Consider the following 23,973-nt stretch of genomic DNA (forward strand, 5'->3'; position numbering starts at 1 on the left):
CTTCACAGATTCTCTAAACAAAGTAGCTAAAAGTTGAGTCATGATATGCTGAGTCTCCTTCTGCATAGCAGGATGCTCAGTGTCGCACAGAATCAAGCTGCAGGTTCACGTTCAGTGTCTGGATGAATGAAACGTGAAACAGCTAAGACTGATATCACAGAAGCATCCTTCTGACAAAACACACATCTTTGTTGAGAAAGTGCCACAGTGAAAGTGATGGAAAGAGCTGGTGGTCTCACCATTTTCTGTTAGAGAAAGAGAGGTCTCAGTCCTTTGTAGAAGAGAGGTGTCCTGCGGTCCCTGGGAGTATGGTCACTGAGAGTAGTTGTTGTTTCTGACTGTCTTTTGTCAGAGCAAAGCTATGGAATACATCATAATGGACAATATTGGATGCATCCTTAAAAGAGAAACCCTCTGCCACAGTAGCATTTAACTTTGAAAAGAAAAGGTGCTTTCAAAGTATGAAGCTAATTGAAAAAATTTCTGATGGGTTGCAAATCTAAATGCTTGTCATACAGTTTGATCTCTCTAATAGCGTTAATGCCACACAGGTGCTTTTACAGCACTACAAGAAGGCCTCTTAGAGAGGACCCCAAAGAACAACTGATAAAATAGGCTATTTGAAATACATAGGATACTGCTTAAAAGGAGAAATAGTATCAAAAGAGAGAACTAAATAAAAAAATGGAGCATAAGCGCTTGCAAGTTCTGTATCAAATCCCAGTAAATGCTTCCAGAGAAACTGTAAGGAGCAGATTTCTAAGATATAAAAAATAGTCGTATCACTTTATTTAAAACATTAGATTCAGAAAGCCTGATGGAACATGGACTGGCTGAAAGAATGTCAAGGTGCTAAGGAGAACTCAGAAAATAAGGTGACTGCACCAATTTTGCACTGCTTTTAAACCGGAGATGGTCAGAAGGATTCCCTGTGCTGGTGACGTTCTTCTTGGGAAATGAGTTCTAGAAATAGTCTCAAATGTTAGAAATAGGAAAAGAAGATTTAAAAGAAATTAAAAAATATGAGAAATTAAAAATGACTGGAGGTAGTTTTAAATGCAGTGGGTGCGATTCATGACTGAGGAAGTGCTGGATCTACTGTCTATCAAAATCTGGGACAGCACTTTCAAGAAATTTTCATTTTTACTCTATTATTTTCCCTCACGTTTGGCATCTTTTCTCTATTTTGTGTAGAAGAGCAAGGTAGAATGCGCTCAGCAGAACTATATGGCTCCAGATCACTGAAATTTTTGGCCCTTATGGAGAATCCAGATAAAGATTTAATACAAATTTAAAATATCAGCATTGAGCTGCAGCATAGTCATTGATCCAGGATGTTTTTTTCTCTGAACTTCAGTTTTTGAGGCTTTTTAAGAATCCCTTCCTCCATAAGGGATAGGATTTCAAAGTAAAATGTACTAACAGTTTACTTGGAGAAAAAGAAATAGTTGGTTGTTTTTTTTGCACAAGAGAATTGAATAAAAGCATCCTGATTAAAAATGAATTCCTGCTATAAGATATTGCTTAAAAAGGGGGGAGAAAGGCTTGTAGTTTTTTTCATTACTTTTCACTTTTGTTTTACAGTAAGTCAGAAGGTGTTTGGTTCATATCTACAAGACTTTTAGTAGGAGCATAATTTCTGTCTGCTTTATTCTAAAATAGTTTTCCCTGAGGATTTCGTTTGTATTACAGAATGACTAAAGACCAGCTGCTATTTTCCATGCTGTATTTTTTCTCTTTAGTTGATACAAGCTTGTACTCTACATGTGAAAATAATTAATAGGGAAACTCCAACAGGCAAAGAATTCCTCAGTCCCACGGGATAGATTTCTGTATCTCTTAGCCAGCTGTGCAACTTGTTTAAAGTGTCTACTGACAGACATTGCACATTAGAATGAAAGGGAACCTCCCATCAGTTTCAGGAAGTGTACAATTTGAACGTGGATTATTGTACCTTTCCTAGTATTAGGAAAATATTATTTTTGCCATTACACAATTTGGAAAACTGAAGTACGGAGGACGCATACACAAAAAGTCATTTTTATAGACAGTCTTAAGAGAATTGTCCTGGACTTCTGGAAACAGATATAATTCTTTCTCCACTGTGTTTTAAACATGACTGTTTCTGAGTTACCAAAACTAACAAATTTGGAACAAATTCTGCATATTTGAAGCTATCACAGAAAAAAAAAATAGTCAACATTGACAAATTATTTCTGGTAGGATCTGAAAATTCCCATTTTATCACTTCTTGTTAATAATCCATCTCAAAATGATTTTTAACTCAACTGTTTTTTAAACAGGACAGTGCAAAGGTTATGTGAGGTCTCAAAGAGAGATCACCAAGTTCAGTACACGAGGACAGCCTGTGAGTTTACTTTTGAGGAAATAAACACCTATGCTATGACATAGCAGACTGCCCTGTGAAACCTGATGTCTAAATTTAGTTTACACAGGCTTTTCTCTTTCCTGTTCTTTGTTCTTATCCTTGTTTGCTAGCAAATGTTCTTCATCTTTTAAATCATAACTCCAAAGAAGTAGAAACATGACTGAATTTGAAATTTCTACATGGGAATCAACACTCCTAATGTAATTCGAAGGCTATGGTCAAGTGTAGTTTAATGGCATAATGCTTTTTTTTTTTTTTGCCCAAGAAGAAAATGATTAATAAGGTCATGAGAGTTATGTGAACTCCAGATGTGGCAGTTTAATTACGTTTGTCAGAGAAAGCGAACACAATTAGAACACAATTGTAGGTTATTTAAAAGGTTACGTTGCTTGCTTTTAATCCACTGCACAGAGAAGTTAGTACATAGTGTAACAGTAAGGAAGAGATGAAGAGCGATGGCTAATTCAAAAATATTTCAATTTAACCCAAGCTATTACTGTAAAATGTGCTGATTTCACGTCTTATATTATCCCTATATAAAACATTTTCTGAACCCTTGAAAATATTCTGCAGGAATGATTGTAACCTGGGACACTTGAAAGTTTTAGTAAGACCCAAATCTTTCTTCACCTGAGCAATTCTGTTACAGTATGTGAGACTTCTGCGGGAATATGGAGAATAAAGCCATTTTTGAGTGTCACAGCAGAAGCTGAAAATCAGGAACATGTTTTTGGGGATTCGTTATGGCTGATGTGATGCTTGTGTAATACACTTGTCATTGTTGCGCACATTACTAGGCTCAGAAAAGACTTGCTATAGACTGTGAACAAGTAAATGAAAAACATTTGTTATAAAACTTACATGTTGAATTATTGTACTAAATAATGAACCTGAATGACTAGTTTCTCTGTGCTTCAATTTAGCTCTGCAAAACTTAGGAAAATTAAATACAATACGAGCAGCAAAAATTGAACAAGTCCGTTGATATGTTTGAATTGAACTGCACCCACTTGAAATCTCATAAGTCTTTCTTACCTGACCATGATGAAACAGAAAGGACTTCTGCAGACAGCCTCATACAGGAGTAGTTCACTGAAGCTCAGGCTAAGGAACCCAACTTTGCCATTGGTATTAGAAGGGTGCTCTCTATAAGCTGTCTCTAGAATTTGTGGGAAAAGTTCTCTATATCTTTACTGGTAAGTTATTCAGAGTATTAGTGGAGCCTGGGAGACATTCTGTCTTAGGGTGAAGGTTAGGTGCCTTAGCACAAATTGTAGTGAACATCATTTTAAGAAAAGGAAAGCTTAGAGGTATGATTTGGGAATTGCTGTCAGCTCTCTTTCTACTAACAGTTACTTCTTTTTTTTATATATAGTTTTACTGTAAGAGTCTGTGCAGAATTTGAAGGTCAAAGTATTTCAGATGAGATAGGTAAGAAATATTTTATGTATTCCTATCATTTTCTCTGGCCCACTTAATTTCAGAACTTTTTTCTTATTCCTTGAAAGATAATAGGAGTGCAATCCTCCCGAGGTAAGAAAAAAACAATTAAAAACACATATATGTGCAAGCACAAAGCTTTTACAATTCACTTGAAGGACTTTTATTCTGTTTAAGCCGTTTTACAAATAAAATCGTACTCAGTTGGAGAATATTCTGTTTTGGAAGAAAAAAAAAAGAACCAGAATTCCTGTACAGTACATGTATGACCTGTAAAGAAAATTACAAAGTTCTATTGAAACCATACATGTTCTATACTTTGAATCAAAAGCCAGTGTGCTCCTAAACAGATGGGTACCTTGGGTATAGACTAGTTTTGCTTTTAATCCTTTGTTTGTCATTTGTAATGTTAATGTTGGTTATTAACTGTAATATATAATGAATTGCTTACTGTTTTTCTTTCTATGTTAAATAAATAATTATTCAATTTACTTGTATCCTATAGTGCTGAAAGGTGAATTGCAGTTAGATTCGTTGAAACAGAAAGGAGCTGTTAAAAGGACTCTCTTCTTTGATTACCATCAGTCGCATCATTACTTCTCTATTGTGATGGAAAGACAGAAAAAGCTCCATTGCCAGGACTTCCTTGTTTATCTCAGAGTAAGTTTAAAATATTTTGAATTGTCATCATCGTTTGAGTAGTATCAGGGATTAAAAAGATTTAGTAAAAAAGGGGAGCCATTTGAATAGCAAGAACATTTTACACTGGTATTAGATCCCAAAACTACACAAATGAGAGATAAGAAAGCACTTGCCTAAATGTCCGGACCATCCTTCTACCTCAACAAGAATTCCCATGAAAATATTTGATTCCTCTTTAGTCAATGAAAGTAAAAAAAAGAAAGGCTTCGTTTGACGAATTGTACAGTTTTTCTGTGTATAAGTATATTAATTTCATGCTCTTCCAGGAATTTTGATTAAATATGCATCTTCTGATATGAAAGTACAAGATTGTTCTCTCTTACGGTATTCACAGTGGAATAATCAACTAAACTCATTAAATGTCATGACACTTCTGTTCCAACAAATATGTTAAAGGAATGTATTGGCCTAAAATTCATATTTTGAACATTTTTAAATATTTAAGAAAATACCCTTAAAACTGTGGTGCTTGAGTAACGAAGAAGAAAGGATCATTGGTTACTCACTTGCAGCTGGAATTACCTCATGTACATTCCAAGGCTGGTTCGAGAAATGTAGTGGGAGGTGGAATGGAGAAGACTCCAGCCATATGTAAAGCGGAATCTTGACAACAGAGGTGGTGGAGTTCTATCATCACTAATTCATATAAATCATTGGGTATGGAATAAACCAGCAATATTTCCTCCACAAATCCACACATACCTTCCCTCCGTTCTGAACGAAAGAAGGATAGTAGCTGATAGAAGTTGGTTCTGTGTGTCTCTTTTAAATAGCTTCATGTTAGGGAAATTTTAAGAAAAAAATATTGAGTCTACTCAGCTCAGCTGGCTTCCTCCAGATGTGGAGCTGTGGAGACAATATGTTCTGGGCATTCCAGTTACTGGTAGGTCATTATGCTTTCATGATGAAATTACAAATAGACAGATTTTGGCCAGCACCTGTCAAAGAAGTGTATTTTTACCTTCAGTAGATAAGACCATAGTCTTCTAAATAAGACCATGCTCATCTGAAATAATTGTTCTTTTTTTTATTATGTGATTGTCATTCACAGGATGAAACAGAATTTAGAGATAAATTATCTCCCATCAATATAAACTTGAATTATAGCTTGGATGAATCCCATTTCAAGGACAGCTTAATGGTGAAGCCAATACTGAATTATTACCAGAGAAGCTCAGTAACAGAACAGGTATGAATTTTGCATCCAGCCTATTCTTTATATAAACATGAAAACATTTAGGAATATTATGTGTGTCATCTTCCTTTAAAGAGTATCAGGCCCTGAAATTGCACAACAAGGATTTAATTAATTCAAAATGTAAAATAAAGATAAATATAGAACCAGGCAATGCTTTAAAGCATTTCCAAAATTTTGTTGTGTCCATAGTTTTGATTGCATTTTACAGTATGTGAGCTGAGTTACTGTGGGAAAGGACCTGAAAGATATTATTCTGCTAAAGATGTAGTTTACAGTCTAGATAGTCTTGAGCAGTACTCATGTTGAAAGGAACATTTAGAAGGGAGAACAAGATTAAATAACGAGGAAAATGCTAGTGATATTTGAGACATTTAAATTAGGGATATTTAATGAAGTTATGTTGAAAATTGTACTAACTGTACTATATATATATGTGTATTTTTAATGACATACAGGCTTACATTCTGGTAGATTGTGGGGAGGACAACTTGTGCATTCCTGACTTGCACCTTTCCGCTGTGCCGTAAGTTAAACAAAATAAGTGATGCTACGTATAAAAATCTAGAATCTTCTAACTGCTTCAGCAGAATGAAACACAGTTTTGTTGTTTCCTGTAGCTACACATTCTTACCTAATTTCCAAATTTTAATTTGTGCATCTAATTCACTTAGAAAACCAAGAGTGGGGAAATACAAAGTTACAGAGTATGTCTTTGTCAGATATATTCATGGGATTTAAAGGCTACTATAGCAAATGCAGTTTGCAAATGTTAGGAGTGGTACTCGTTTTTTGAATGCCAAGAGATAATACCAACTGCTGTTCAAAATAGCTTTTAAATTTACTTATTTCACTATGGCAGTGAGTTTGAAATAGAAACACAGTTCTTTTGAATTCTCTGTATAGTAAATGATAAATGAATTTCAGAATAAAAAATAAAAATAAAAACATGGCAACAATTCCTCTTATAGAGGGAGAAATATGCCGAGCAGGGGAAGTGGGAGACCTCTGGCAGTTGTCTGTCTGTGCCATCAAAATCAGTGGACAGCTGTGGAAGGAAAGGGCACAGTGCCATTGCAGGTCTTGAGATCTTCTGTTTGCTCATTGTATAACAAATGCGAGGGGAGAACGGGAATTACACCACTTTTGTGCTCTCTAGCAAGAAATGCTGATGGAACCGTGGTAGCAAGTAGTTTCTTCCACTCGATACTTGTCTCTAGTTAGAAAGTAGTGAGGTTCTGAAATTGTGTGCAACTAACTGCCAAGTTCTCCAGTGGTCTACTCTGTCCATGGTGTGTGTTTTCCCTTGAACTCTTTCATTCCCAGGTGCTTGCATACTTTGCAAAGAGGTCACTTTTAATGAAAAAGTTTTACTCTGTATTCACAGAATATTTTCCAGAAGAGATGCTATGAGATCAAATTGTCTTTCTGCTTTAAATCATAATTGTATATGTTTTAACTCCTGACAAGTCATATGTTCTGCATAGAGATAAAGATCAGCTAATAATTGGAGAAGAAAACTGTGTCATGCTCATAATAAATCCCAGGAATGATGGGGAAGGAGCCTATGAAGCTGAGCTACATATAAAGATTCCACCTGAAGCAGATTACACTGGGGTTGAACGCAACAACAAGGTAAATGAAAATCAATTATTTTATATTACGTATGTGCTAAAAAAGCAGTTACGATGAAAAATGTGGCAGTGTTCACAGAAGGTCTGATGTAGACCCGTGTCCTGCTGAGCTGTACTGAGCACACTGTGTTTCCTTATGGGATCTGTTTGTTTTTAAGAGCAAGGACGAAACACTATTCTGCAAACAAGCAGTGTTTTCGTGTATTCTCTGTTGGACAGCAAGTCTGCATCACCTCATCTGCACATAAATCTCCCAGGCTGTTGCAATGTGAACTTTCTTTTTTCTGTCAGTGCCTGGAACACGCAGCAGGGCCTCAAGGGTGTGAGTGGGAGAAAGCGAGTTGATTTCCTTTCTGAAGGCAAATGTTTTTAAGGAAGTTGACAGTAACTTACATGGTATTTCCTTAATCTCCTTCTGTCGCTGTCTCTATTACTGGGCTGTGAACCCAGTTAGATGAAAATGACAAAATCTAATGATGTCACTGAAGATGATAATACAGAAAAATAATACAGAAATTCTCTGAAACTTCACTTCTCAAAAGCATATTTTTGTGCACAAATAAGCAAAGGCACCAGCCTCTTGCTGTAGTCTGTATTTCTTTTATTCTCTTAGCATGCTCTCTTTTTTTCATGCTGTGATCTACAAGGCATAAAGAAAACTAAGATTCTCTTCGACGTGCTACACCTGGTTGTATTTTTCCTTTGTTACGCTTTGGGAATCTTTGGCTGTTCTTTTGGCCATTACCAAGGATGTCAAGGGAGGCAGTTACTCCAAAGCCCAAACATATTAATACGTATCCATCATTTGGAGTGGACAGAAATCACTCAGGACTTCTCATTATTTTAGGAAAAATTGAATTCTGCAGTGCCAGAAAGGTAGACTTGGTGGGGGGCTGGGGGAGGGGGTTGGGGAAGAGGAAGGAAGAAAAGTTGAGAGAGTCTGGTGTTTGGAAGGATGAGGACAAGCTAGAAATGGGTTGACAAAAGATGTTACTTTTCTTCTTCTTTTCAGAAGAAGTTTTTAAAAGCCTGGGAAACACGATTAAACTTTTCCATTTTCTTCAGTTTTTATTGAAGGTAAAATATACCTTTGACAAGTCCAATTCTGAATGCTCCTACACTTATGGGAGAATTGCCTTGATTTTCCCCACGTGTAGTTAGTTCACTACAGCACAGAATTTATTCCATAATCTCTTAAAGTGCATACTTATTCCATCCAAAGTGTTGTCATTATGGTCTTTCTGAGATGTATCAGAAATTAATCCCACTATCTACATCATTCTTATCATCTTGCCTTCAGCTTACACATGGTACTGAAATCGAGTTTGTTTTACTGATTTCAAACTATAACGGTATATTTTTGAAAAACATAGTCTTTGTGTTGTTATGGTTCATTTAACTCAAAACATCACTTTTAAATGTTCATTTGGGAGAGAAATTGCTGTTGTAGTTTTCTTTATAAAGACAGCTAAAATGTATTGGCATTCTGCTGTTGGAAGTTGGCTCTTGTATGTATTCAGTTGATTTTCTGTACTGCCATGTCACTTAGAACTGCTGTGAACACAACAAAGAAGAGTATATAATCTTCATATATAATCAAGCTTTCGGTTACAATAATGCTCCTAAAGCTCTGTATCTGAGGACTTCGTTGACTATTCACTGTATTAGTGTTAATAGTCTTCCATGTAGTTGTTTTTCTCCATGCTGAAGACTTTGTCGTGTTAAGGCAGAAATAACAGTCAGCAAAACAGGTAGGCTGAACAAATGAAGTATAACAAGCCAAACAAATAACTTGGTACATTTGTGATGGATCATTATAATCAAATCATTCTCTTATACTGCTTTCATTTCAAAGCAGCTGTGCTCATATAGAGTGTTAGGCTACTTTAATATGAGGCTTCTCTGGATTTTCCTAGCTGAGAGACAAATTTATCCCCTTAAATATTTCCCATTGAGCCTGATTTTTTGGGAACCATTTCTTGGGCTTTTCTAAATCACCTGAATTACATGTTAAAGGCAGCAACATAGCTGAAAATTCCCTTGGCTTTATGAAATGCAAAGTTTGATGTTCCTCACTTGTCATTATCTTCTTATCTTTGGCCTGATTCTGTAACGTATCATACCTAGAATGGGCAGCTGCATCAGAAGAGTAGCATTTTGCAGAGATGTACATGAGCACATGCAAGAGCCAACTGAGTGTGTTTGATCTTAAAGTTTTAGGTCAAGGATATGATTTTGAAGTTTTGTTAGTCCTGCACATATTGGTACTTCTTTCAGTCAAAAACTGGTTAATGAAATACAATGACTTACAGTGAAATCAAATGTGTTATTCATTAGTTGTATTGTGGAAATGCTTAGAAGCTCCAGATACCAGGTAAATGAGAAAATTACCACAGCTTTACAAGTTACTGGAAACCTGTTGGCTTGCAATAACTGGCCATATGCAGGAGGCATAGAATTACCAGAATTAACAGCAATGAAAAATGTATAACCACATTCTATTACCTTACATTTCCATGGCTAGCAGTGGGCCAGAGACAGCATATGCTTGCTGTATGGTAAGTTCTTACACTACAGTAGCATAATTGCGTGCTTGAATCCCAAGTCATTGTCTGCATAGTGTACACTAATTCTTTGTACAGCAAAAGTTTCCCATGCTGAACATCTCAGTCCTCACCTAGTAGCAATATTGGAGCCCAAACTCTCATGGAATAATGAGTAAATCAGGCAAATGCAAAGCCCTGTTAGGTATTTGTTCCACACCAAAAACATTATATATTTTGGCACGACTGTCTCTGCTCGGGCTGGGAACTGCAGGAGTGTTTCAGATCACAGCCAGATTTACTCTGCATTGGATAAGCTCTGAGCTAAAGCCCTATGTATTTCTAAATTATAGTATTATACTCTTTTAAAAGAGGAAAAAGGTGTGCAACTTTCTTATATTACCTGAAAAACCTTATTGTAAGAATTAGTAGAAGGTGACTGGCTAGATGAGATGTAATTTGAACCTTTTGAGGACAAGCTAGTTCTCCTACAACAGTTAGAAGGGAAGCTAAACTCTGGTACCTGGTACCTAATCCATCCACTTCTGCTCAGAAAATGAGATTGGAAGTTGTTGATGCAGAAAGGAGAGGAGGTGTTTTACTCCACAGCCTGTTGTGCTTAACTACTCTGGCATCAATTAGTAATTCATCACTAAGACCACCAGGAAGAGTTTCAAGTTCGGAGGCTGCCTGGATGACTTAGAGCAGCCAATCATTTTTTAGTTAACGTGCTCCCTGGGAGCACACGTGTTAATTGTTGGGATCTTGCTTCTGCTCAAGACTGCCAAAAAGAACATGTGTTGCTATAAAGATATAAATTGCTACCAGTGACAGGTAGAAGGGTTTTGTGGCAAAAACTTCCATCTGGCTGAGTTACGTATGAGATCACTGATATTAACGGTACTGGGTGTGTAAGTCCCTTGCTTACTTCCTGCCTGTTTCCTTTTCCTGTTGTGCATTTAGCCACCTCAAAAAGGTGATCAGTGGAAAACTGAAGGTAATTAATGTCTGTCTTGAAGAAATTCTGTCACAGCTCACTCTGTTGCATCTTTATGCTGCATAAATTAGCTTTTGTGATGCTGTTCATATAAATTCAGTTCCATTAATCATTTTCAATGTAAAAGCATAGCCTCTAAATTGCAGAAAGCCTACTTGCAAAACTCTTCTAACTTGTTAGCCTTGAGGAGACAACAAATGTGTGATAAGGGCTGATGTACTCGGAACTTGTGTATGATATGATATTAATGAAGTAACTGCAAAGTATAAAATATAAATGAATATATATGTTAAACATTTAAACCTTAATTTAAAAAAAATAAAGGATCAAAAATAAAATGATAAACCCACAAATCAATTTAAAAGGAACAAATTTCCAACCATCTCTAATTACTGATCTCTAGTGAGCTGGAAAGACTACCTCCCTCCTGTAAAGAGGCTTGGAATGGCTAGCTGTTCACTGAATGTGCTGTGTAAAAAAAACTTTGTTTCCTCCTAACAAATTGTAAAAGTGTCAATATAAACAAGGTGTGCACTGAAGGTGTGATTCACATGGGCTCCTTTTAGGACATGCCCTATCTTTTCTTTCAGTCCCAGGAAGCGATAAGATCAGCATGTCCACACTGGCTTTTACAGATTAGGAATGAATTAGTCAGTGTCTTGAGATTTCCCAGGTCTTTGTATATAGAGCATGACCCTGCATGTATTGCTTAATCTGAGAATCACAAATGAGAGGAAAGGGAAAGCATTATAGCAGTAACTCTAGCTGCATTCTGCTTTTACAAAGCTAGTTTCTTCTGCCCATGAATGTAAGTATTTTCTCTTATTTGTCTTATTCTGTATCTCCTTCCACTATCCTATTCCTCCTTCTGTTCTGTCTGTTTTCTATAAAGATGGAACAACCAGCGATAAAGACTATCAAGGGTTGAAAGACAAAAGAAAACCCACAGGGCATGTTTTACATTAAGAGCTTTAGAGGGAAATTACTTGAATAGAAATCCATCTCCTTTGTTGCTACATTATAAACACAAGTAATGGTTTATGTTGTTAGAGAAGAATTTAATCTAAGTACTTTACCATAGATTTTAAAATAAAATTCTAGACTTGGTGAGTAACAAAGTTCTCCAAATGCCAGACATTCATTACGGAGACTTCTAGTGACAGATAATACAAATATTACAATTAGTGTAAAACCTGCTCCTCTCACATTTTTTTTTTACCTACTCTTGTTTTCTCTGAGTCATTGTGGCTGTAGGAATGATTCACAGCAACAAAGGGGTGTGTTAGAACTAGAAATACAGTAGTCGCATCGTGGCCCTAAAGGTACTGGGAAACTTCCCTGTTTGTTTTTCCCTGGCATCAGTTTTCACCATTGTCTGACAATAGCCAGTTAAATGTTTTCATAGTGCACTGAGCAGGGATCTGAAATCAAAAGAAATGTCACCGTCAGAAAGGCATCACTTTCCCAACTGGATGCATTTCACTGTGATCTTTGACCTCCTTATTGGTGTCCTTTTGTTACAGGCACTGCGTGTGTTGAGCTGTGATTACAAGATGGAAAATGAAACTAGAATGGTGGTTTGTGATCTTGGGAACCCCATGGTGGCTGGCACAAATGTAAGGGAAAACCACATGCATGTCCTGATTTTTATCTAATTGAATTTTAAAGAAGAGCAAATGGAAAACTATTCAATTAGCAGTGTGTGTCCGAATAAGCAGCACCTAACCAAATTATTTACTTGGACAGGAAGTTGTTGGTGCAATAAGAAGCAGCACTGAGCTTCTGAAAAATTAACAATGCTATTCTAAAAGATTAGTGATGTTAGAGCTCGTGTTTTATTTCACATACTCTGAAGAAAATCAGTGTCGTTCAATTTAAGTCACAGAAGTTACACCATTATGAAGCGAAGGGAATCTCAGTATGTAATGTATGTAATGTTTACCTCTGCCTTTTGGTATTTTTTCTATATAAGCTGTGTATAGTAAGTGACAGCTTCTTTAGGTATAGTAAGTGACAGCTTCTTTAGGTTGAGTCTAATCTTGAGTGTATGAGCATTCTCTTATCAGTTTATATCATGTTTCACATTCACGAAGATGAGGTTGGAGTGAAGTTTTCCTTCAAGTTACGAATGTCATTCCAAACATTTTCCAAAGACTACACATAAATCGTACTGCACATTTAGATGGTACCTTGCTAGCATTGTTTCTAGACAAAATTGGAATTATATAATAACTAAAAATGGAGAGCAGAAAAGTATTAAACTTTATGTTGAGATAAAAAAATACTACTCATTCCACGATTGTCATCACTTCTTCCTGCTCCATGACAAACAGCTCTGTGGAGGATACAGAAAAAAGTGGTAAAGAATCTTGTCGATGATTGTTGAGGGAGTAATTAAAAACCCATGGGTTTTGAAGAGGAAAGGGAGTCAAAACACAAGAGGCACCACCGTTGTTTATCAGCGTAGGAGCAAATATTTTGGTTTGTATTTTGTCTTAGACACAAGCAATGGAAAGGTCTGAGTGGGGAGGTGTTAAACTACAGCTCCTCTGCTCCTCCCTGTGAATCCAAAGCCCTGTTACTACATCATCCCTGACCCAAACTGCTGGCAGTATGAAGACTTCAGGAATATTTTTTGGTGGCCACTGGAGCAGTACTACTTTCACCTGTCTCCTTATCAATTCTTACAGCATAACTAATTCTGTTTTACTTCAGAATCAGCACTAGGACAGACATAAATGCAGTATTACTATTCCTAAACAAAATACTTCATAAAGAGAGACTTGAAAGTAGCAGAATAAAACAGCAGGGTTCAATTTTTTTTTTCAAATGTTTAAAAATATTCTGTTTTGTTACAAAGGAGTCTCACCAAATTGAGGAAAAAAAAAATAGGCATATGAAGATAGAGCACCATGAAGCCAGATGGCAAAAGTGTTTGACTATAGTTAGTGAAAACTTAAAGCCTGACTTTGTCTTTGAAACCAGCTCTCCTGGAAGCTTAGTAAAGGTGAAAGGACTTGAGCTTTTTCAGCCAAACATATTTATGATGGCAAACGTACTTCCAACAGCAAAATACTAACCCTTCATACAAATTGCATAAATCATGAAAGGCTGCTCTGATCCATTTCCAATTTTGCAAAACAATTCTGCTTTGGCAGCAGATCAGTTATTCTCAAAATACTCAGTCAAAATGGGACTCTGGAAGTTGTGAGGGAGTGGGAAGGGAGGGTTAGGTCAAAATCAAACATTCCTAAAACTCTTAACTATTGAGTCACTGTAATGAGTTTTCAACACCCTGGAACCCTGGAATTCTCCAACACTTTAAGACCAATTTCTTATTATGAGTATTACGTCAGAATTTTGTGATGAACCTCATAGGATATTACTACAGTGGGCGACAGAACACCTCTTCAACATTGTCATCAGAGTTGCTGTTTGAAATTCCATGACCTTAAAATCATTTAGTGCCCACAAAATGTAATTATCCTTTCAGTAACATCTATATGGCTAAGAAAGAAGATAAAAATAAACAAGAAAAAAAATCACACCATTGTGTGGTTCAGGGTGCAAATGAGGTGTCTGTGATACCATCTCAGAGGCAGAGAGGAAAGATGCTCCGACTGTTTAATATATGACACTGAAAAGAATCAGGCTGACAAGCTTACTAATATCTCCTGAATGACCTTAGCAAGTGAATTGTAGGCTTTGTTAAAAATTTTGGTAGAAGAATTTGGAACTGAATAGAAATGAGTGAAAATAAGGTTAGAAGACTGGGATGCTTGGAAGATCTTGCCTATTTCTTGGTATGTACCAGCCTGGTTCTTCAAGACCACAGAGGCATTATCCTCAATGTGCACTGTAAGACACTTGAAGAAAAGCTAGCTATCTGTCTCTGAGTGTGCTCCTGGGTGCTGCCTAATGTAACAAGCTAAAGATTATCAGTAGTAACAGAAATGTCATGTATTTCATGGTGGTTTTAACATGGCAAATAACATTCTTTTAGTGATACCAACTTCACATGGAAAATGTGTAAAATTAAACTATTCTGATAAAACTAATGTCCTACTAAAATAAGGAGCCCCTGTGACCGCTAGGGTACAAGCTCAAGCAAATTCATCTCCTTTGGCCTCAGTGAGGTTTGAGCCAGGGCATGTGAGCATCTTAGTCGTTACAGTGTCCAGGGTTACTTGACATTGACAAAGTTGTACTACCACACAAAGGCAACATCTGCAGCTCATTAGACTCATGCAGTAGGACTGTGTTTCATTATTAAATAAGGGATTAAACCTGGTATGCTAGAGGTATAATAGATCATCAGAACTGCAGTTCATGCCTGCTCTGTTACGTCAAGAAGATTGAATCTTTGGTTCATCAGATATTTTTCTGCTAAAAATAGAAACAAATTTATGTAGACTGATCAGTAAAAATGGTAAGACAAAAGCTGAAATCAATATTTCACAGTTTTTATCTTAGAGATTAAAAAGATCATAATGTATTCTTAAAGTTGAATGGGACATCAAATGGTTGTTGAAATTATCTCCAAAGAATTGTCATGAAAATTGTTTATTTCTCTATTCCAACTCAGCTTTTCATCTCCTGCTAAATTTAATGAGCACTCTATTTTCATCATAAAGATTTTGCTTCCCAAAAGAGAGATTAGCTCTAACCATGATATTAAGATTACAAGAATTCAAATATATGAATTTGACATTTTTTTTTAAATGATGACAATATTTTGATTACAATATTGCTTCCAGCATAGGACAATTGAAGGAAGTAAGTCTCATTTTGCAGATGGATTAATATTCAGTGATCCACCACTGCAAGTGAGAAAAGAGGGGAAAATGATGGAAGACTTAACACAAAAGAATGCTTAGAAAAAAAAAAGAGAAATTTCTTAAAAATATGAAACAATACCCACAGAGGAAAATCCCTCCAATTCAGTGATGTTGAATGTAGGTCCAAAACAGAAGTCTTGTGCTGTATCCTGTCACTTACAGTGTTGCCCCATGTGTACCAAGGAAGCACGCCATGCAGAAGGTTCTTTTTTACCTCTGTAATCTAGTCAGATATTGGCAGAGATGAAGGACTGATGTTCTCATTCCTGATGCCTTTTTATGACTTTCTCAGAATGACTGTTTCTCCCCATGGAGAATAGGGTTATATGTAACCATCTTTTTTTCAAAAGGAAAGCACGTATGCAAGTTATCTGGCAGGAAATTTCACTGTCAGGCAGTACAGGAGGCGAGAGGGAGGGGAAGTTGTACAAGATTATAGACTGTGTACTTTGCTGTCAGCCTCAATGCAAAATTCACGTTTCAAAAATGAACAGATTCAAAACATATGCAGTTGAAATGAGGCAATTAAAAAGTTTCATTTAAACACTGCAGTACAATTTTATTAATTTAATGTGGAGGACAGATGCCATCTCTCCCTCTTACTCTGCCACTTGCATACCAGGACTGTAACCGTGTCTGACAAGAGGGCTGCAGAGACCCCACCATATGCTGTTGTATATTCCTTCTATGGCTAGCCCTGTAATTCCATTTGCTCCTTGCTTTACTCCATGACTGTTTTGCAAAGCAAATGGAAATTATCAGCAGGAGGAAGAAGTGGGTCTGTAGACTTGAGGTCTACGTAAACACAAGGGAGCATGGGTGGAAGCCCTTCTACCCTTCAGTTTGGGGAGCTGTGTGTTTTACACTCTGCCTTCTGTGGCCACAAGCTGCAATTTGTGGTACGCTTAGCTGCAAGGATAACTTTGAAGTGTTATTCCTCTTAACGGAGCTACGGCTGCTAGAAGCTGCAATGTAAAAACCCAAACTAAATCAAAACATCATGATTCTGTTACTTCAGCCTCTAAAAGAAAAAGGTGATCCATCAGTCCTGCAGCACCTAAAGCATGTGGCTCCTGCCACAGTTACAGAAACAACAGAGGGAAGACCCAGAGAGTGGGATGAAGGCATGCATGGATGGAGGCAGGACAGAGAGGTGCCAGACAGCTGTTAGTTCTTCTGGCTTGGCAATGCACAGCAAAGACTCTGTGTGAAGAAGGGCCCACCGCTGTGCTCTCAGGAGTTTACTGCTGTCTTCCACTTGATCTTTCCTCTGTACAAGTTTTCCATCTGGTGATATACACAAGCAGGACGGTATTTCTTCCCGAAAATGACGAAATTACATTATTTCATAGTAATTTAAAAAAATAACAGTACCCCACATAAGTGTGTGAAACTCAACGTTAAACAGTAATGTTTTCCCAAAGTGAAAAGATCAACTAACCATTTATTTTGTTTCTTTCCCAGTTCTCTACAGGTATCCGGTTTTCTGTTCAGCATTTTGAGAATTCAGATTTCAGCATCAATTTTGAGCTGCAAATAAAAAGGTTAGAATTTTTATCAAGAGTACGGTTATTTAAATTCTGAATTCCTGTTGATATCTGAAGTTCAACATATAAGAAATGTAACTCTTTAGCATCAGTCGGTATTTCATGGGCCCTCCTTTGGTAGCTTTGGTAGATTTGTAGAGCTGCAGTCTTGTTGGCTTTTAGCTTGTTAGTTACAGTAGTCTTAGAGCTATTCTGAGGATTTTTATTTTGTTAAATTTTAGGTTAACTGATTTTAGTCGTTTTTTTAAAGATGAATTTTAAAATATTTCCAGTTCTTAAAATGTTTTCAGTTGTTTTATATCTGTGTTTACAGATCTACTCTTTATCTTTTTTATAATGAAATTGTCCGATTTTTGCTGCCTCAGCATATTTGAAAATGTTTCTTGAAAGTCAAAATGCTTCATATTTTATAGACTACCTAGTTGAAGTTACCGTCCAGAAGAGAGAAAACTGTTTTGCTGGAAAACTTTCTGTTTTTTGCTGAGCAATACTTTTCCAATGGGGGGAAAATAGTACAGGTCAGGCTGGTTAGGATCCCAGCAAATACAAAACCTGGGAGTTTTTTAGTAGGGCACAGGGCTTCTGCTACCCCATCCTCATCAAATATACGCTAGAGTTCCTGGTAGGGCCCTGGCTGCCCCACACACAGAGACTTAATTGCTAATGTCTGGCCTTTAATGAGGGCCTTGATCATGCTCCCTATTTTAAATAACTGAGACATTTAAAACGGTTAAGTCATGTTTTCAGAATGTAACCCTTGAGGGAAAGGATGTGCAGAAACTTGGGAAGCGCACAGCAATTCCACAGAAGAAAAAGGGGTCCCTGGGCAGGTCTCAGCCCTCTGTGGGGTGGGGTGCTGAGCTGAGGCCATGCTAACCCAGACATGGGCACCTCCAGAGAGAAAATATATATAACGTCTATCTTGTGGGTCCCCTCTCCGTAGCACTGTTCATCATCAGGTCATTAATGCAAGTAATGCCGTTATAGGTGCGAAACATGTATCAGAGGCTCTCATCACTACCCTTTTAATGGAACCTAGGAGGCTTGGAGCTTTGGGATAGCTAAATCTTTCCAGTTAGTGAAAGCTGAGGGCAGGTCACTTTGGTAGAAAAAGTGACGAGCAAAAAGTCTGAACTTCAAGAGACACCAGCATCTCATGCGTCCTGCATGATATTTACTAACTGAAATGTAGGAAGAGGAAGCCTGTTAGAGTACTGAGAAGGTAGGACAGCTTCCACAAATTGATATCAAAATGCTGAGCAGCACTCAGCTGCTTAAGAAAAATAAAGTTTCTTGAATAGAGAATTTACCCTATAGTGAAAACACTCTTTTGTACATTGCTTCCCAAGCAGCACTGCTGCTCACCTATTTCTTTCTCCTCAGTGAACAGGAAAAACAAATATTATAAAAAAGGAAATAAGAGAATTGTAACTCAGAAAAAGGAATGAAATGAATTCCTTTTCTGATGTGGATTTTGTTCGGTAATATGTACCCCTTAGGAAGAGAGATGTCCTGACACCTTTATTTAAACTGTTTTGTTCCCTACGAAATACCACAATACACAAACAAGATTTGAATATCAAGTATATGTGGTCAAAATCTGTATTTTAACTCTATGGAAAGTAGTATTGTATTAGAAACTGGAGAAAAATTATACTGGCCAATTAATAGTACAGTCATTTTTTAACTTAAAAGCAAATTTAATATGTTGACTGTAGCTCAAAAAATGACTATAGAGGATTACATCAAAAGTTCAACTGATGTTTGAGGGGAATCTGCATTAGTTTACAAACAAATTAGTGCTGCCCCTAATTTTAGCAGTCTGTAACCAGAAAGTCTGGATCAAAGCACTGTTGCCCTTTCCTTCTCAGGAGTCAGTGGCTGGGAATGCTGGCCTCCTCTGAGTGTTTCCATTTGACTGATGCTACCCAGATGTGATAACAGTAAACTGTGACAGCAATAGACACTTAGTCTCCATGAAGCAAGGAAGTGCTTCCATGCTTGCTTGAGTAAAACCTCCTAAGTTAGTGTCATTAATCCTGTAATTAAGTATACTCTAAATCTCTAGGTATTTTTTTACTGTCTTCGTAAATTTGACCCTGCAAACTGTTCTTTACATGAATGGCCAATACTGACATGAATGACCATGTGAAGTGAAATTACTTTTTCTACTAAGGATTGGCAGTAAGAAAATACAATGAAAGGAATGAAAGCACCGTACTTTAAATGTAGAGATCTGTGGGAATTATACCATAAGCACACTGGACCGTGGAGGGGAGAGAATAAGAAAAGGGAAGAAACCGTTTATTTTGTTGTTGTTGTTTTTTCTTTTAAAACTTTGTTATGCAGAAGTCACAAGTTTGGAGAGTCATAGGAGCAAATTTAATTATAACAAAGCCTGTCTTGTTCATTTACATTGCCTTCCTCCAGTGCATGAAACAACCTATTCTGCTAGGATGTTCTTATCCATACAGATAGCCAAGTTGAACAAGGAAACTTAAATGATATTCTGAATCAAATAAATTTGTATAATTTTATCCATGCATGGGATTCTTTAAAGGAATTTTGAGTTGATGATGTTATGAAATGTGTGATGAGCTCAAATGATGTTAAATTGAAATACAAACTTCCAAAAAGACTGAGGAATGGCAATGACAAGCCCCATGCTGTATAATGTCCAGTGGCACCACTTCCTAACTGTAGGTCTTGTGGGTGTTCAGTACTGTATCTATAACAATCTAGAGTTCTGCTAAAAATAAATAAATAAATAAATAAAACATTTTTTAACCTTTGTACAAATCTTTTCCAGTTCTAACAAGATTAATTCTACCAGCAATTTAGTTAATCTCCATATCAACATCACTGCTGCAGCTCAGGTGCAGGTCAGAGGGTAAGTATTCCACCATTTCAACTCAGAGAGAAAACTATTTTTTTGTCAAGAACAGAAGTGACTATGATTACATTTTCTAGAGTTAGTGGTGAAGAGAGATAAATGAGTCAGAAAGGAAGATGAATGTCATATCAGTAAGTGAAGAATACAAAATCAGTGGCAAGGTACCAGACAACTAGAGGCTGAGGAAGTAAGAACCACAGGGGTTAGTTGGTGGGCTACTGATGTGAGAGAAAATGCTGGGAGAGAGCAACCGCTGGGTGCTGCCATGAGTGGGCAACCAGGTTAAGGAGTGGCTAGAGTTTCAGTGCGGTATTGAAAAGGTTATGGATACCTAACGAGACTTTTCTGTAAGGGCTGCTTTCTGCACTGCAGATTCTGATCTTTTCAGTGATACTTCTCATCACATTTATAGAAAAATCTTAAAAACATTTTGTATTCTTTGCAGAGTTTTTGCAGACTTTTTGTATCCATGGCATTCTCTCTGTGCCGTGGTGTGTTCTTTGTAATGAGAAGCTCTGTAATAAATAGATAGGTAGACACCAAAAAAGGCAAAAACGACCTCGGCTGTTAAAAGGAGCTTGCCTCTGAGTGGAAAAAGAGTCTTGAGTTGCTGCTTGCAGAACTAAGAAACAGGTTGTTAAATACAGAGGAATTATTTAATTGAATGACTTCCAGTTTCTTTCCTCGTAAGTCTTTTGGTTTTCATTTTAGCTGTAATATGCGTGTACAAGGGAAAATTCCCAAATGCTTTGTTGACAGATTTTGCTTATTACTCAGAGATGGTGAAGCATACAGCTCCACAGGAACAATTTGCTCATTATTTCCTAGATAAAAATAAAAGAAAGTCTGTATCCACATTTGGACTGGAAAATGTTTTACACTGGTTCCCCTACTGCTCTGCACAGGGTTGGATGAAGTAAGACTGGAATCATTATACATTGTGCTGAGGAAGACTAACTGCAGTTACCAAACTGTGCATAAGCATGTATACATATATACTTACACAGTAGATGCATGGAAATACTGTGTCTCTTTGAGAAAGGAAGAAATCTCCAATATCATCTTCAAAGGAAATTTGAGATAACTCCTTAGATAGTTCATTCAATGAGTAGTTGCTCACATAACTAAGATTTGATTATGCTGCTCACCTTTTCTTTTCTTTTTTTATAAAAATCTAAGTGTTTTGTAGCTGTAATCATGATTTCCCACTGCTGAAAGAGTAGTGGAGGAATGAAGGAAGCAGGAAGGAAGGAATTTGGACTGCAAGGACTTGCACCAGGCTGAGTTTTTATTGTATATCACAAGCAACTGGTTTTTGTAGAACTTATTTCTCTTATTTTTCAGTGGTCACATTTGGCTGATCATTGCACCTAAAAGTCTAGGAGAAATCCTCATCTAGTAAATCATTCAAATGTTAAAAATGTTCTAATAGTCAAAAGAGCAGATTTCTGTTTAATTTGACCTGATTTTACTATGTCAATGTTAGTAGCGGAATTGCTTAAAGTAACTTCATAAAATCTATTAAAAGTACACATTCTTATATACTTGATAATTTTAATAGCATTTCTACACTTGCACTTTGTAATTCTGTAGGTGAGAAAAACACTATGCTAGGAATGTAATAGAAAGCATTGACTTTTAAAACCTTATGCCTACTTCTTTTTATCTACGTACACATTGTGTTTTGCGAATTTTTGTTGTAGCTAAAGGGTTTCTATGTCGTGGCTTTTCTAACTACACAGGAAAGGTCCCGCTCTCCAAAGACAATTTGTAATTAAAGTTCTTATTGGGAGCAAGGCCATTTGTTTAAGATTAGGCTAAGTACCTCATCTGAAATGACATACTATGAATATACAATCCGAGAATCATAAAATCACCAAGGTTGGAAAAGATCTCCATGATCATCTAGTCCAACTGTTCACCTACCACCAATATTTCCCCACTATATGTTTCATTGTCTTTATTTGGTTTTTCTTGTAAATTTGTCTTCTGACATTTTTTTTGTAGGAACTAACATTTTGATGTCTGGGAAAGTATTTAAATCTAGCAGGATACCCCAGGATGCCTTACATTTCATGAAGCTTTGCACTTTATCTGGATGATATTAAGCTGTCCTTCTCCCTGATCCCACACTGTTTGAGAAGCTGTATTCTGTGGAAAATTTTGTCAGACATTTATTTCATTGTATATGACATAAGAGCTGAAAGTGCGAACACTTTTTCCTCCTAAACTATTTTAGAAATGTCAGCATTTGTAACAAAATAATCCATTCCTCTGTTCTCTTCTTTAAGGAGCAAACTGTATCTGCAGTGATGATTCATCTGTTTAGACTCAAGCAAAAGGGAATTAACATCAGTGAATAGAAATCAATCACTTTACTCAAATATTATAGTCTGAAAAAAAATGTTAGCTATTTCTTTTTTAATATATTTTTTGTCAGCAAACTCCCAGCTTTGGTAGAACAGGCACTGAAATCTTATGCCTTTCCTCTAAGCTAAAGAATTTGCAAACCAGCAAAACTAGGTGACAGCTGACCCTAAAAAAAAAAAAAAGAGAGAGAAAAAAGAAAAAGGGTAACACCTACTGCTTTAGCACCAAGAATGCTTCCATTACCAGCAGATGGCAGATGCCTGGGCTAGAACTCACCTACCTTGCTGAAAGAAACTCTTGTGATCTGATTTCCCATGATCTCAACAACAGAACAAGGTTAAAGTTGGCATCTGAATGAAGTCCCTGTAGGGAACTTCCATTTGTTATGGGAAATAATGCTTCTGATTCAAATGGAAATGTTAACAGAAGACTGTTCAGTCCTGTACTGAGATCAGACACAGAAGGGAAAAGTAAAATAGCAGACCTAAACAAAGATGTCAAATTCTAAGCCACTGTTTTTTGGCTTTTTTTTCATTTATGTTTGAATTTCATTGTGAATATTTTAACAATGTTTCAGGCATTGCCCTACCTGTCACTTTGTTTGCAAAACAGAAAGGAAAGCCAGGAGTAAGGTTTCATGCTGTAGCCCTAAATTCAGTTTCTTGATAAACTAATTTCCACTGCAACTTTATGGAAGTCATTTGCCATAACTGTACTTCAGTTTTCCATCTATAAAATGAGGTAAATTGCTACCTTATCAGTTTCTTCAGAGGAATAGTATCAGGCAAATTCATAATCAAAGGAATTGAATTATTTATTTGTGTGTTTGTTTGCAGGGAAGGAAGATGCATAGCATTGAGTATATACAGGCTATAAGTGTGAAATTATAGTATTTACATATTGTTACTCTAGTTTTGTGGATATTTATATGCCTCATCATTGAGAATGATATGAATGCCAAGCAGACTACCTTCCTCTTTGCCAGTTGTCTGGAAGGGATTACCTCTCCAGGGAAGTATGGAACTAAATGGTCACCCTCAGTAGTTGTAAGGATGGGGCAGTACTTTATGAAGCATCATATTGCGAATAGGCAAACCTCTCCGAATGGTAATGAATGTGCCCTTAAGGGTTCAGGTTTCTGTAGTGGTCTTAGTTTTTTTTTTAAAGTAATGCAACTGACCGCTGTATTCACTCATTTTATATATTACAGAGTCTCTCATCCACCACAGATTGTTCTGCCACTTCATAACTGGGAACCCAAAGATGAACCTACAAAAGAAGAAGAAATCGGTCCATTAGTTGAACACATCTATGAGGTAATAATGATATATGATTCCATAGGACCTGACACTGCTCCCAATGAAATCCTGATGAATTTGAATTATTGTCTTTATTGGCATCTAGATAAAGCCATACATGTAAATA

General features: G+C 36.7%; 1 protein-coding gene across 1 annotated transcript in view; it reads left to right on the forward strand.

The window, feature by feature from the left end:
* Nucleotides 1-23,973, forward strand: part of ITGA8 (integrin subunit alpha 8) — a 101,094-nt gene that overhangs the window by 45,258 nt on the left and 31,863 nt on the right. The window contains exons 16-24 of the mRNA XM_021388378.1: nt 3,765-3,820; nt 4,335-4,489; nt 5,583-5,720; nt 6,185-6,252; nt 7,214-7,361; nt 12,424-12,516; nt 17,203-17,282; nt 20,095-20,175; nt 23,759-23,864. Coding sequence (XP_021244053.1) covers nt 3,765-3,820; nt 4,335-4,489; nt 5,583-5,720; nt 6,185-6,252; nt 7,214-7,361; nt 12,424-12,516; nt 17,203-17,282; nt 20,095-20,175; nt 23,759-23,864 — 925 coding nt within the window. The remainder of the gene's footprint in view (nt 1-3,764; nt 3,821-4,334; nt 4,490-5,582; nt 5,721-6,184; nt 6,253-7,213; nt 7,362-12,423; nt 12,517-17,202; nt 17,283-20,094; nt 20,176-23,758; nt 23,865-23,973) is intronic.

This window comes from Numida meleagris, chromosome 2 (genome assembly GCF_002078875.1).
Source record: "Numida meleagris isolate 19003 breed g44 Domestic line chromosome 2, NumMel1.0, whole genome shotgun sequence".
Lineage (NCBI taxonomy): Eukaryota > Metazoa > Chordata > Aves > Galliformes > Numididae > Numida > Numida meleagris.